The following is a 17163-nucleotide window of genomic DNA, read 5'->3' as shown; positions in this document are numbered from 1 at the left end:
TCAAGAAAATGGCGCGATTAAAGGGGTGGGACCCGATCAACAGCTCCATCCTCCACCCTATTTTTCATCATCAAAACCAAGATTTTGGTATCAGAAGAATGCTTATATTTTTATCATTACCCCAGTAACATTTAACAGCCGAGATATATTTCGTTTATTAGCTCAGCTTCTGAGCCCTCCTCAATAAAGTAGTTATGTTAAAAGCAAAATGTGAAAATCATGACCTACCCTCTCTCTGAGCTGTTCTACATGTGCCTTGACTGGCAGCGGTCACTGTATCCCGGGCACTGTATATTTCGCGATCAGAACGGGAAGGGGCAGTCTCAGGACCTGTGGTAATATGCAACAATTTGATATTTTGTATACTATTTTGGCCCATAATCGGAAGTGAATTTTGGTGGGAAACGGGCTCCTTGCCCCTTTTCTTTTCATTTGCCTTTCCGATTTTCTCTTTCATTTTTTGCCAGAGTGGCACTTTTCTCTTTCAATTTTTGTCAGGGGGAGGAGGCACTCTGCTCCATCTGACTCACTTTAGGCCTATTCATCATTTGAATGTTAAATGAATCTGTATAGTATAATATACCAAAACGAAATACTGAAAGTATGAAGATTTTGAAAATGTACAGGCTGTATCAAAATGATTTGTACCCATCAGCTTTTTGTTCTAATTTAAACGACTGCTTCTTTCACATTCACACATTAGATCCTCTTTAAATGACTATAATTGATTGTTTAATGACCTTTTATGACCTAACTCTACAAGCTGTTATGCTGTATTTTTATGTGGCAGTCTTGGCCAATGTTCACTCATTATTGATGGGCCAATCATTTTGATACACCCTGTACACACCCGCGTGAAAACTGTTACAGTATTATAGAAACCATGTATAGTCGAAATTAGTGTACTGTGTCGTTCTTATTCCTCTGGAGGGAATGATTTATCAATTATTCAAATCAGCTCGAGTCGATATTGTACTAATTTGTCAGTGATCTGTCAAATTGTCAACTTTTTCGGAGCAAAATCCTTCAACATTTGATTAATTAATGTGAGATGGATTTCTTTAAGATGTAGATATACTGCGGGTATACATGCGAGACAAATTCGATCACAACCCTGTTATTTTATAAGACGATGGATTGGAATTCAAAAGAGGATACAGAAACGACACAAAACAGTGATGATAATGCCCAATCGGGTTTGAAAGGGATGTAGGCCGGGTTATACTATGGCCGGGTTATGGACGGCCTGAAAATGACTTCATCATGTTCATGTCAGCACATTCCACTAATGTATTTTCTTGTTTCCCATGATATTAAGGAATAATAATCATAATGCCCAGTTTACTGACAGTATCACTGCAGTGGGCCAGTTGTCTGAAGTTCAACTTGACCACTTAATGTTCAATCTAAAATTTATTTGTCCCAATACTAAACCTTTCTAAAATGGTTCTTATGATCAAAAAAGTTACGTAAACTCGACAACCCGTGGTGATTTTTTGAAGAACTAGTTTTATAAAAAATAGTTCACAATATTTTTGTCTACGAACCATAAAAGTCACGGGGTTCTTGAACAAAGAATGTTCTAATTATTCTGAGAGGGTTCAAAGCTAAGCTCAAACAACTTTTGCAGAACCATTTTGAATGAGATTTTTAAGTCTCATTCGGTGGTTCTGTATCAGGCGACGTCGACCATTTATAATTATATTCAACAGAAGAGGAACAATAACTATTGTTGTTTGTGTGATTCGTCTTGTCTGTTGTCTGTTTGTTGTTGCTTTATATTTGCCAACATGGCCAAGATTAGGCCTAGACCAGAATCCTTTGCAATGATCCCGAATCTACGTCATTGATGATGCGCAGATCGTTAATCGCGCTTAACATTGTATGACTGTTTGAGTGTGCGCATTAACGATGTGCGAATCGACTATGACGTATTCTGGGTTTCATTTTGCAAAGGATTTTGGGATATGGCATTCTGAAATAATATACACAATTCAACCCAACTACAAAAGAGTAATATTATTTTCTTTTCATAACGTCATGAATTAATTACATTGATAACCATAACGCAGTCGAGTCAGCCAGTGCATAATTTTATCGTTCCTTAATCGACAAAAAAAATCTAAAAAACAAATGTAGGTTTGGTTTAATTTAATTAAACAAACCAATTTAGATTTATTATTAGAGAAAAAAACACAGATTGTTCGTGATCGTGCATTCTCTAACCCATAAGCACTGCATCAAGTATGCAAGTCGCTGCTTGCATAAATCACATGGTAAGATAACGGTTTATCCATTATGGTTCGTGCTACTGATTTCTACATCTTTTACCAGTATTTGTGATCATAATTAAATGTGATCTAACATTTCTTTTAAATTTGAAGCAGTTCCTGTGTTTTTTTGTCACAACAATCAACAGATAATTGTATAAAGAAGTACTCTCGGGGAACGAACATGACTGCCATAAACTCCTTATTATATGCGCGATGCAAATGAATCGATTCTCACGTGGACCGATTCAATTAAACTCTTAACATATCCTTTAATTTAAAGAATTATTTAAAATCAAAATAACTGTGAATATTGATAAGATACACATTTTTTATTCTGTTTCAGAGATAATAGCTGATAACGTAAGTGTTTCATTCAACGGCCGTAAGCAGATGGTTATCGTATCAGAAACACACGACTTTGGTAGTAATTATACTGGGTTTTTGGGTCATGTTGTTGGAAACTGTTAATGCTAAAAATAACATGTATACGTGTAAAAGATACTTGAATGAACCGATAACGGCCGATTCTCGATTAAGATAATGGTTTTTGACCAAGATTGAAAGATAAAATGATGAAGTTAAGTAAGAGTAAATAAAAGCTAACCAAACTGGATTGTATATGCCCATTAACTCCATGTTGATGTCGTTGACGCTTTACAATTTAGTTATAATATTTTGTTAATTCGATTAGAATAGACGACACGACCTTAATGTTCCACACAGGGGGTGTAGCTTTCAAATGGAGTCACCCATTCAGGTACAATTCTATGTTGTTAATTGTAGTATATTGAATGCATGAATTACAAATGCTATCTACTGAAGATAGCGATGTAAAATGTTAAATGCTGTATATTGAATGCAATAATTACAAATGCTATCTACTGAAGATAGGGATGTAAAATGTTACATGCTGTATATTGAATGCAGTAATTACAAATGCTATCTACTAAAGATAGCGATGTACAATGTTACATGCTGTATATTGAATGCAGTAATTACAAATGCCATCTACTGAAGATAGCGATGTAAAATGTTACATGCTGTATATTGAATGCAGTAATTACAAATGCTATCTGCTGAAGATAGCGATGTAAAATGTTAAATGCTGTATATTGAATGTAGTAATTACAAATGATTTCTACTGAAGATAGCGATGTAAAATGTTTTAAGCTGTATGTTAAATGCAGTAATTACAAATCCAGCTACCGAAGATGACTTTGGGAAAATATAAAAAGGGTTAGGCCTAGATCTATAATACTTATGATAGTGATATCAAATGATAAAAATTTCTATATAATACAGATGAAGATAAAAGTGATGTATTATCGTTTATAATCATTGTTATTGTAACTTAATTTACGCGAGAAGTATCTGCTCAACAGTGGCATAGCCAGGGACAAGGGGGAGCAGCTGCTCCATGTGAGAAGTATTGCCCCCCCTCATTGCCCCGCCCCTCCCCGTGGGATACTGCCTTTATATTTAAGATTTGTAGGCCTTTTTAAAAATACCTTTTAGCCCATTTTGACCATTTTCGTCAAAGTTTTCCCCTTGCATTTTGCCCTGCTCCTTCTTTAAAAGTTACACCACTGCTGCTGTGTACTGCCAACTCGTTAGTTTATTTTTATCAAAATCGTCGACAGTGCTCAATTTGCACGATTCTATTTATAAATTAATTTTGATCAAAAACATTATATTGATTTTTATTGATTCCAGATTCTGCAAATTGAACAGGGATTGATTTTTATGTTTCAAATCTTGTCACTTTAATGTACTTAAAGTGTATAGCTATTTGAGCGTATTTTGCGCAAGTTCAAGGGGTGCCCTAGATTTAATTTAATTTTTTATATAATGTCAGTGAAATCGTTGAGTGTTTCTCATAATTAAGCTATTTATAGTTTCTTTTTTTTATCATGCTTATGATTGATTTATTACATTCATGAATTAGTATAATAGTTATCCATGTCGTCACTCACACTCTCGCCGCCACCACCACCGCAAACACCATCACCACCACCGCCTCTAACACCACCACTAACACCACTACTCAGTAACACCACCACCACCACAACCACCATCACTGCCACCACTGCCGCCGCCACCACCACCACCAATACCATCACCATCACCATCACCATCACCACCACCACCACCACCACCACCACCACCACCACCACCACCACCACCACCACCACTACTCAGTACTACTACCACCGTCATTATCACCATTGCCACTTCCTCTTTTTTCTTGTTTGTCGTCTTCTTTTTCGTCATCTTCTTTTCTCTTGATCCGTCTCTGTATGTACTTCCAATGTCTTCTCGTACTGATAACCACAAATCATCCATTTTCATATAGGAACCGGGGGGGGGGGGGCACTCAACTTTGGAAGTGACGGTATGTGCCTGTCAATAGGCCCCCTCTTTTGAAGTCGACTATACCCGATGACCCCTTTTTTTAAAAGCCATACCCGATGACCCCCCTTTTTTTTAGTTGCGGCTACCCAGTGACCCCCTTTTTTTGGTTGCGGCTACCCAATGACCTCCTTTTCCTAGAATAGCATCATCAAAATGCAACAAAAAATGCCGAAACTGTCAAATTTTGCTCAATTTTTTCAAAATTATGCCGAAATTTTCAAAATTTTGCTCCATTTTTTCAAAATTTTCTACCCGATGACCCTTTTTAAAAATCTTATACTCGATGACCCCCTTTTTTCAAAATATTGCATGATGACCCCTTTTTTATTTTGTTTGTACCCAATGACCCCCTTTTTTAAAATAATGCTTTGTACCCGATAGGCCCCTACTTCGCGACTCCGGTAGGCACATACCCGTCACTTCCAAAGTTGAGTGCCCCCCGGGTATAGGAATTTCTTGATCTTGAGCATGATGTTATTGCGAGGGTTGTTATGAAAATTTCCAAACAATTTGCGTTAATGACATTCTCGTCACGTTTTGGCGACTCTGTCGTCATATCCGGTTTATATCCACAATGTATTCCACAACAAGTAATTCCCAAGATTTACTAATCCCTCCTGAGTGAAATATGGTTTATTACAAGTTTCCTTTGGAATAAAACCATCATTTTTAATAACATCGTAATCATGGTAATAACGAGTTTCAAGTTTGTACAAATTTATTTAGATTAAACAAAACTTATAATTACATCTTGATTCTTGAGAGAGGGGAGATAGTGCGAGAGAGTGGGGGGGGGCAGAGACAGACAGACTGAGAGAAAGGAAGAGAGCGATCACAATTGAAGAAGCATGTGCATGTGAATTTCTATTTTGTTCGAATAACCTGCTTTGCATTTTACACCAAATATAGGCCTATAACCAATTTCAAGTTCACGTAATGACGTTAATATGAAGAGAGTGAATTTCAAATTTGTAAAATTTAAAAATACTATTTAAGTTATGATGCATGTTATGCCCTATGTGTGAACTCATTGGACTTCATAATCAACTTGCTCCCGATCCCGTGAATTATGGATCTCTTTTTTTAAACGACAATTATCGTGAATTTGTAATTTACATTTTTCTCTAAACGGTTTCGATTTGCTATTTTAATAACCATGTTGTTGTTAAATTGTATGAATTCCAATTGGTCCCGAGAGAGTCCTCAACATTCTTGTCACCTGCTTGCAAATAAATGTCAGTCTAGACCAGTAACATTGTGGTAGCTCTAAACACTAGGATCCACAACATACTCATCTATCAGGGCACACTTGTTTAACCCTAATGCATTTGTACATTTATTGAATGAATTTTGAAATTTGGGTACAAAAATTTATACTCTGCAACTTGAGGTCACATTTTGCTCTATGATTGTTTAATTGAGGTTATTGAAATATGCCAGTGGATGAGGCCATTGTGGTCCATAGTATAAAAAGACTGAAAAAAAAGTATTAACGAGTTGACGGTTATTAGAAAACAAAACACGGGGTTATTAAACTTACATAATCTGAAAAAGTGAAAGTTGAACAAATGTAATATCCATGGAATATCGAAATGAGAACATTTATGCCACCTTTCTATGTTTCTCATTTCATCTGCACATAATGTTGTCCTGATCATTTTAATAGCTTGTGCCACTGTAAATTAGTACGGATAGACGCCCTCTGTTGTTAAAAGATTAAATTTCAAATTTGACTGTTTTGATGCTCATCTTCGGTAGATAGCATTTTGTAATGATCTGAATTCAGACAATCGTGCCGATGTTTTATGGAACCATAAGTCATAATATCGTTCGGTTAAATTTTAATTAGGCTATATCTAATAATATCGTTCAATAACATTTTAATTATTTGTTATTCTTTGTCAACAACTATGAAATAATAAACTGCTACGGCCTATATAATACGTGAGATTTTTGTCCAACAACAATAAATTTGGCTGACTCCAATTAAGTCGAGACACGATGTGTAGCTAAACATTACAAATATTACAAACATTTTAAACTACTGGATGAATAATCTACACCAAGATATTACAAATATGACAAAACAAAAATCAGGATCGAAATAAAACAAATACTAAGGGATGAAATCAAAACTCGACCGGGCGGTTCCGTCCGGTTGGAGCCGGTTTTTTTCTATTGTAAAAAATGGAACGCGGTTCAACTACCGGTAACCGTCGGTCGAGTTTTGATTTCATCCCTAAGATTCATTTTTAAAAGATCGTAGACCATGATAATTGATAACGAATTGTTATATTCTTTGTCAAATATCATACCTAAGTTGATAATCAGATAGGCTAACAGTAAGAAGTTCTTGGGTATTGGTTTTTGGTTGGAAAATGTGTACAATATTTGTATATTTTTGACCACAATGTTGTTTTATATGATTTGCTCAGACTTGTGAAAATGTTGACCGTGGTGAAAGTTTCCGTCCTGATGTGTCTGCACGAGCCCCGGGATCATCTGAGCGAAGCTGGTAACACAAACCATAGATTATCAAAAGATAATCTATGTACAAACTTGTACCATCTATGTTCGTGGTTGCACCCCGCGCCAAAAAAAAGGGAAGTTCGGAATTTGGAAACCTTAACCCCGGCACACAAAAAAATTATCTCAGCCACTGTCAGCCCAGGTCAGCCAAAATTATATGGAGGGCGACCCCTGTTTTATCTCCTTTCGCGCAAATGAACAAAAGAGGGCGCATATCAAATGACCTGGAAAAAAAAGCCTGGAAAAAGTTCTTGGGCTAATTGCAGTCCAAGTTTGCCATAGACCACGGTCTAGTCTGTGGTAGTGCCAATCAAAAATTTTAACACAGTCCAGACCACAAACACCGGAAAAGTATTGTCCTCGACGAGGTCATCTATTTAAACGGACTCGGATCAGGACTGGACATGGACTGATCACAGATATTGGACTGATCCAGTCAGTTTGCTGCCAATTACACATGATCAAAGGATATGCAAAAAATCGTATTTTTGAGACTCTATGTTCAGGCTCGGGGTTCAGGCTCCATGTAGCCATATAATTGAATAAACCTTTAGTTATTCTTTGGTCTTATTTGGTCACATTTTAGTCTCGATTATTTCCAGTTCGTGGTCTAGACTTACTCTCTACACTGCATGAGCCGATTGCATGGTCCAAAACTTGTTTGGCAGAGAGTCCCGGCATCGGCAGAGAGTACCGCTTACCAACCGGGCCATGTGTTCCAACTTTAATTAAAAATGCAATGAACTTCCACATCATTTCAAAAATGTACGCAATTAATATTTACCAAGCTGTTTTAGCTTTGAATATCGTAAAATAATATGCGACCTAATTTAGCATGGTCAAACATTATGAGGAAGCAGCTTTGTCTGCCAGCGCGGTACTTTGAATATGCGGTATCGCATGTCATCCGCAAACATTTTCATGATCTCCATCCAAACAAACATTGCTAAACACCATGACGGCCTCAGGAGGTAATTGCCGCGTAGAGTTTTATTTAACACCATGACACTTTTCAAAAGTTCGGATCTGGAAGACAAAAGCTAGCTTTGATGACTTTGAAACAATAAACATAAGTTCCATAATAACCTGTTGGTTTCGTGTTCCAAGAGAGAACGTACTGCAAGTCTTGCCGAGGCCTTGTGAATGAATGGATAGGGTTACCTTACACAGGGTTTCTTGACGTAAATTTAGTCATAATAATGCTTTAGATCATGTAGTTCAGTAGTCATAGACACAAATCACAGATTGCTAAAACGAATTTCGGTTTAATCATTGAAGGCCTATGGTTTAATAACAACAAGCTTTTTCTTGTCGCTGATCAGTTGTAAAATTGTCTTCTTTGATATTGTATAGGCCTACCCCCATGATAGCCCGCAGTCCGATATCCCACATACTTAATAGAATATAATTTTTGGGTTAATTTATTCAAATATATTACTCATTTATGCCATTCACAAACCTGAACTTTCACCCATGCAACAGGGGCCCTGGGCCCCTGTTGCACCCAGAATATCCACACATCTCGGCAGAAAAGGCTGCCACGCCCACTGCCATAATTTGACTAAACCAAACCGGTCTTGGCTTAAACTTGAAATGACAGCTTTGTTGAATGACTTCTAAATACAAATCGGTATCAGTAGTCTTCACAATACTAAAACCTAAAAAATACTATTGTTTTTTCAAGCACCCTCAAAGAACCGAGCATGGAGCTGGAGCCCCCGACCCAGGTGTGCGCTGCCTACTTTTAAGGCATCGAGAGTGCGCTGTTGAAACTTCCTAATAAAACAAAATTCATATTCTGATTTAATAGTAAAATCAGTAAAATATATACAGTAATCCAATCCTCTGGAAAAAGACATTTTGTAACGGAACATACTTTCTAGCCCCAAAAAATCCAAATTGATACCTGGGCGCCACGGGCACCATGCACCACCAGACTGGTTGAGTGGTGCCATCCCATTCACAACATCCATCGAGTTTTGCCCATAAATACTACCAGCAATCATTGGAATCATCAATCATTCCCAATAGGGATACCTATATCTAAAAAATCTTCTTTATCCTCGACATTTATATAAAATTAATACTATCCGTTAATATTGATATAATTATAATTAAAACTTTATTTTTAGATATATAGTTCAATAAAATAAAATGTCATGTATAAATTAAAACATATGCTATTTCCTGTAAGTTGGTATAATCACCCCTACATAAAATAGAAGAGTCCAAATTATGTCAAGTCCGATAACATTTGCCCGATGGGTCGTAAATACAATGCAGCTTAGTGCTGGAGCAACTACGCTCAATGATCACTGCCAACCAGCTCACTTTTGATATATTTCTGTTCATTTTACAGACATTTTTGCCGAATGGGGTGCTAGCAGGACCCTACATGGATCTACGTGCCTAAAGCTGGGAGTTACCTGGAATTTGCAGAAATTCTGGACTATATTTTGGTGTGGCTTATTTTTTTTGCTCAAACTGGAGCTAGCAGGAAACTTTGTATACTAGCGGCAGCACGACTGGTAAGCTGCAGGCGGCGCAGTAAGGAAAACATACACGATGATTATTTGCTCCATACGAAGACTCTTTTCACCTGACGAAATGGGACCTATAAATCGTTATATTAACGGGATTTCCATATATTTGGGGATACTTTTCGTCAGTTGTTTTCTTCCAGTGGCCTTTTCACAAGGTATGTACCAATATTTGTAGAGATTTGCAAAGATTTGTTGGACTTTCTATATACCACCACAACGTGCAGTTGAAACACTCCACCGCTAAATTGTGTTTTCTTTAATTCGAGGATTGCCGTGCCTCTAGGCGACGATTTTGGACCAATTTTTGCCAAGACCAAGTCCAGGCATACTCAATCTAATATCGTGGTCCAGTAAATGACCATGATCATAAATACAAGATCTACCTATAAATTCTGGATATATATCGGAACAGATGGGCGGTTCATTTTAGCGTAAGATTTTGGTAGATGATTATCTGCTAATTCTGGCAGTATATTTGGGTTAATGGCTAATATTATAATGATTGTGATGCTGCTTTGATCATTTGACAATTTGAGGTGTAAAAGCCCAAAGCGATATTTATTATTTAGTGGTTAATGAACTCCCCGAATGAACTCAACATCTAACAGACTTATTAATACGTTTTTATACAAATTGTTTACTTTATCATCTTTTTTTTCATAAAATTAATTACAAGAACCACAATGTTATAGCCCGAGGTATCAAGACCTCCGTCACTATGATTTCCACTGACTTCTCCGCACATCTATGATGAGGAAGGAACAACTAGGGCCATGATGTTTCGGCCTACAATGTCAGTGCCTAAAATAAGAGACATGATCAATCGCCATATCTTAATATCTTAGGTCATGCATATTTTTATCTCTTGAAATTTTAGCCATGTAGCAGACACAGTGGACATTGACATGATAGGCTGCCTGTAGGCCCTATAAATCTCATATCGACCTACATTTAAATACGGTACTATTTTTACATTTATAGCAAATTTATCAAATATATTTGTCAATAATCATTTTGTGTAGATGATGCAGATCTACAAATAATGTAGTTTATGATTTGATTCATCAAAATATTTTTCAATTATATTCATTTAGTCTAGATGGTGCAGATCTTTAAATTAAAGTTTGTCTTTGTAAGGGACCGTTCACAAACACTTGTAAGGGGGGGCCTGATGCAAAAAGGGGGGCCCTGAAAATGTTGACCCTCCTAAGGGGGGCCTGAAAAAAATGACCACAAATTTTTCTGGGAAAATTGAGTTATATGCTTTTCTATGGGGTTGACCCATAATTTTCATGTCAAAAAGGGGGCCCTGAAATTTTGAGGTCTGTAAGGGGGGCCCGAAAAATTTTCGCGATAAATTTTTTTTGCATCAGGCCCCCCCTTACAAGTGTTTGTGAACAGTCCCTAAATACTGTGTATTCTGAAATCTAGACAAACCAGTGGTCAAAACAGGACAGTGATGTGGTCAACATGGTCAAATCAACTCACACTCTGTTAACAAGTTTTAAAGAGCTCTTTGTAATCATTCTTTCAATCTTGCCTGGGAACTGGTAGTGTACATTGAAAAGTTTGATGACCAACATCACTAAAGCTTTACCAGTTTATAGTTAAAAGTCTAAGATTTGATTCCTTTTCTTGATTTTTTGGACAAAAAGACAGGTGAAAGTTAGGTTTGAACATCTCCAATGAGCCGTGCAAACTTTCACCTGCAACAGGGTCAGAAACCCTGATGCCCTGAGCCGACAAAACCTTGTTTTCTTTTCCATCTATTCACTGAAGGGTTTATAGCCACAGGCAGTTTAATGAAAATTGAGAATTTTTCAAGCAAAAAGAGAGATAAGTTGGTGTTATTATAGAAGAAACAGTGTAAATAAAAGTAGAAGTTGGATTCAATTCAGTTGTCTAGAGCTAAAGATCTGTCATGTCATCAAAAGACATGAAAAGGGTCATGAGTGTGTGACTGGACGACTTCTTTTTTTTAAAGGCAATTTTGCCCTTAAACTTTTCCCCAAAGATATTAGACAAGTATTCTGGAGTGTAGTGTGTGGTACTGGTATTGTACAAAAATAATGAATTGCACTGCTGTAGGCCCTTACATATTGCGGGGACAAAAACATGATAAGACATCTCTACCTACAGGGCAAATCTTTTGTTGTGAACTGCTCCAAAAGTTCATCATTTGTGCATCAATTATTCCATATCAGTTGAATTTATTAAATGGCACCAATTAGTCAGACAATAAGTTTAGACTGGAAGCTATTTGACGAACCAAAGGGAAAGTGAATTTGAATCAATTTGTGGGGAAAAGATCAACAAATCTGCATTTGATCAGTGAAGTGGACTGTGTAAAATGGCATCATTTGATCAACCAGAGTCCCTTGATTGAGTGAAATTGCACACATCTGAAATTGTTTTGAGGGCAAATTTGCCATTATCACACTTGACATCCCTAATATTTTATATCAACTTTATTTGATGGAATTGTACCATGTTATTTTTGAAATAAATGGAATGTACATACAGAAATTTTGCACCACCAATCTTGCTGTGAAATTATCAGAAATTGGACTTAAAAATGTTTTGTTTGAAAACAATGAAGATCATTTTGAGACTTTGTGAACTCAAGGAAGAACACTTAAGGGATCTAAAATGGCGTTTATTATGCTTTCGACAGTATTTTTTGTGGGACATGAGAGCACCTCGGACCTATCGAATTGCATTCTGAATCTGAAGCATGTCTTTCTGATATCAAATAATTTTCATTTTTGAAAATCACAATATAATACAAATTTTATGACAAATTATAAAAATTTGATATTTTTCAAATTTTGATATATAACAGTCCTCGAAGCAAATTATATAAATCTAATGATATATTCTTAAAGTGTATGTAGCAGGAAGGAAAAGCCGACGGTCAATTGAAAATTTTGACCTTTCATATTGAAGATATGGATTTTTTCCCAAAAAGACCTAATTTTTTTTGGTGTTTTGGGAAAAAAATCCATATCTTCAATCTGAAAGGTCAAAATTTTCAATTGATCGTCGGCTTTTCATCCCACCTACATACACTTTAAGTATAAATCATCAGATTTATAAAGTTTACTTCAAGTACTGTTAAATATCAAACATAACAATTTTTAATGATTTGCCATAAATGTTTATTACATTGCGAATTTCAAAAAATCAAAATTATTTGATATCAGAATGACATTCTTCGTATTCAGAATGCAATTCGATATGTCTGATGTGCTCTAATGTCCCAAAATAAATACTGTCCAAACGTTCATACCCCACCCCTTAATGGTGTATGCACAACTAATTTTCTGTCTCCCTAATGTACAAATATATACCATTAATGGGAGGGGGCATCTGGCATTCAAATGATGTTAAATAAAATCATCTTTAAAGACAATGAAATATCACACGTTCACATCAGCTTATCACGATTGACATTGGCATCTGAAATTGTACGCATTTATTTATAAAATAACAGAATTTGAAGAGGCGGGCGGTTCCCTGAGGGTGGGACGAGACAAGTGACAGGGGGTTGGTCCCTTGTTAGTTGCCATACACCAGGGCAGGTGACAGGGGAAAGTGATGCATGTTTTAATACCCACAAGGGGTTAAGGAACTGCTGACAAAGTGCAGGGTGATCTGACAAAAACTGTACACCCTTGCCCCCTTTGATTCTTCTGCCTCAGTAGATCATTGCTTACTTCAACAATGGTGTATGAATGGTTAATTTGTTGGACATGTGGCAAAAGAAAGCCAGATATTGATAGACAATTTTAAGAGTGTTGTTTAAAACAACATCTGGCCGTATGTTTTTATGCTTCATTATGTCTGATTTCTTATATTTTTCACTATTATTATTAAAAGGTTAGATACAGGCGTAGAATCCGGGTTCCAAGCCTAGAATATTATTAAATTTAATAAAGTTCATTTTGGACATTTTAAGCTATGGTACTTCTATTTTCACTAAGAAAATATTTGTTATTGGTGTCACTTGTTATTAGACTTTGGTGTTTAAGGGGGGTACTATACCCCTGTCCAATTTTGTGCCTATTTTTGCATTTTTCTCAAAAAATTATAGCACATTGGGGACAAGTAAGATATGTATATTTATAGGGGCAAGGACTACAACTACTGCACTGGAAATTTTATTTCGCACAGACAACAGTTGCGGAGTTACAGTCAAAAATGAAGGAAAAACAATATTTGATCAATAAATCAATAACTACTTGCTTTGAGTTGCTGAATTTTCAGTGCAGTAGTTGTAGGTGCTATAATTTTTGAGAAAAATGCAAAAATAGGCAAAAAATTGGCCAGGGGTGTAGTACTTAAAAGCATCATCAACAGCCATGTTCAGACATGATTCATCATATAATTCATGACCTGAACTTTCATAGTTTGCAAAACAGCTTTAGAAACCACTCTATGCCTTTTGTTTTAAAACTCTAAAAACAAATTTATTAAATTAAAACAAGATACAGAAACTGAAACTGTGGACAACGGTTCCATCAAACCATAGACCAAAGAACATTGCAAAGACTTAATCATCAAGTAATAAACCTGTCAGCAATATGTGGTTCTCAATGGGCATGCATATTACCAAGTTCAAATCCTCATCTTTTTGCATTGATCCATTTGATTTCAATTGTGTAGATATGTCCTATTTCAAGTGGGTGGCATGTTTATCCAAATCCAATTATTGACCTGAGTATTGTGACTTTTTAAACAACTTTTTAATACTTCCTGATAATGCAATGCTTTCAAACAAATTCTGAAGTGGCATCTTCACTTGGTTTTGATAAATGACAGATCACGACCTAGTAATAGTTTGGAACTGAATTTGTTCAATTAAAATATTTGTAGGAATTGGGCCATGATAAATAAGCATTTTGTGGAACCCTTTTCTGAATGTTATGTATGTGGAATGCCTTTGATATCATTTGAACTTTGACATACAGCGATTTGTATTGTAGTGCCAGGGGGAGGGTGTGTCACCTCAGCACTGGACCAGTCAGTGAGGTTTACAACGTAGGCCTACTTCAAGATAAATACAAAGTTTCTTGAAATAAAAAAATATTTTGCTTTGAAGTTCTACATCAGTACATGTACATGTATGGAATTGGTCATAACATAATCACTTCTTCAGCAAAATCAACCCTTTTTTTGGACAAGTAAATTTACACTTCCACCAGTAATTTTGCCCTGCACATGACACCCCTGTTCCTGGCAGATGAACCAAATGTTACTGTTAAACACTAACAGATTGGCCTAAAAGTGTCAAAACCCATGACATCACAAAATGATCTATTCTTGCATGGGTACAAAATATATTTAATGAATGTATCTAGGGCACTGGACTCTAATGGCAATGGCCTTGCAGTCATCTAAATCAGTTGTGTTTAGTAAACCCATAAATTATGATGACACCACACCAGTTGGTTCTCTTTACCTCACACCACAAAAATTAAACCATGAAGAATTCAGAGTTGTCCAAAAATTTCACCCGAATCGAGCACCCAAAAGTGACAAGATTGTTCTAAATTAACTATTTAATAATAACCATTGATCAGTTTAGGGTGGACAAGAAGCTAAAATGCCAAAATGGTGATGGATAGTCAATATGGAAAAATCATCACATTTTTTAAAAGCATTATTGGCTGTACATGCTGTATGGGACAAGAAAATGAATGGTCACAAGTCACCCATGAAAATCTACTAGAGTCAATTAATTGGGCTACCAAATGGTGGATCTGGCAACCCTAGGCACATTTTGGTTATAATTGTTTATGAAATGAAATTAGTGCCTCTCATTTTGGTCAGGGGATAAAAAAAAAGTGTAACAAAAATTTACGACTTTGCAATTAAATTTGGAAAGGGAAGTAATGATTTTGTAGGTGTGAGCATAGTTGTCTGTCATTTCTAGGCCATTGGTGTAAATTTGTGCCCTTGATCAATTACTTTGCTTGCTATTTTGTTAGTGTTACTGCACTAATGGATATACCATAAATTTCTCGATTTCTATTTTGGTTGAAAATTGTTTAGAGGATAAATCTTCAACCAGTTATCTAGTTTATCATTGGCCTATTTCTCATCATTTTTATGGTCAGTTTTTTAAGAAATGCTTTTAACGTTCTTGACATGTCACATATTTTCAACATGGATGCAATTTTACTGCAACTCTATAAGAATCTGTGGTAATTGTATATTTCTTGAGTGTATGCACAACTGCTCACATGTGACATAAGTATGACCTCTGACCTGAGAACTCACCCCCTTTCATAGATGTTTTCTTAGGGGTTTGCTTTGGTGCTAACTTCTGGAGACTAGCGAGGTGATTATTACCAGCCAAAGTTGGGAACCCTCAGGGTGCAACTATATACATGTACTGGTACATGATACAATGGGGTGCGTAGCCTACATGTATGTATGTACAGCGATCAGCGAGTGTTTCGTACGAAATGGTATCTGAATATTCAAAGCAAGACTTGTCTGGTTTTTCAGGAAAAAAATTACCAAAATAAACCAGGTGTTGTTGGCTTTGATCAGGATCAAACTTAAATTTGATTAAAAACTCAAAATCAGAACTCAAATTAAAATCAAATCTTGGTGGTTAACATTATTAATTACAAGCTATGCAATGCATGCATCATCATTGAACTTGATCATAAGCTACTGGACCAAAATCAAGATCACTTCCCTTGATTACAAAATTGTGAGAACTGCAGCAGGTTTTATAGGTCTTTCTTCCCTTCACCCACATACAGACCATGGAAGCAAAAACATTACAAATCTTTATCAGCTACAGTGCAATCATAGACTGAACTTATTTGCTTATTGGCATAGCACACAGTTTCGTCTCCCAAATTTTGATTTGTGATTAATTAACGATCCCATACAGGTGTCAAATGGACAAACCTTTTTTGCAGTGGATCTGAGCTGAGCATAGACCATCTTCACCATTTACAATGTTTGCTTTCATTGTGTGATTGTTTCCCTCCTAGAGACAAAGAAGAGCTCTTGTTTCATTAATGTTTAGAAACTAAATACGTTTTATATCAGGCATGATACTGTAATGTTTGAGTTGATAGGGACAGGGTTTATGCAAACCATGCCTTTGTGATAATGTTTAATCATCTTGCTTTGATATCCCAGCTATTATAAAGATAACAGAGATAAGAAGTGAGCTATTAGACACTCTCCACATACTTGTGGATTATTAGGCTGTGATTAGAAGATTTATCTAAACTTGACGTTTTCCAGATTTGCGAGATTTTGTGAACCAAAAGCAATATCCTGCATACATGGTGTTACATTTATGTATCAATTTTATAAAGGAGCATGGCAATGACTATGCTATAGATGCATCTCAAATAACAGGCCCAAATGAGATCATC

The 17163-nt window shown here is 36.2% G+C and overlaps 1 protein-coding gene across 1 annotated transcript in view; it reads left to right on the top strand.

The window, feature by feature from the left end:
- The window catches only part of LOC140159637 (netrin receptor UNC5C-like), a 233473-nt gene that overhangs the window by 83478 nt on the left and 132832 nt on the right, over positions 1-17163 (top strand). The window contains 1 exon segment of the mRNA XM_072183131.1: positions 9574-9912. Coding sequence (XP_072039232.1) covers positions 9822-9912 — 91 coding nt within the window. The 5' untranslated portion in view covers positions 9574-9821.

The sequence above is a fragment of the Amphiura filiformis genome, chromosome 8, assembly GCF_039555335.1.
Source record: "Amphiura filiformis chromosome 8, Afil_fr2py, whole genome shotgun sequence".
Taxonomy (NCBI): domain Eukaryota; kingdom Metazoa; phylum Echinodermata; class Ophiuroidea; order Amphilepidida; family Amphiuridae; genus Amphiura; species Amphiura filiformis.
Note: the sequence above shows the minus strand (reverse complement) of the source record. Positions and strands in the feature narration are given on the sequence as shown.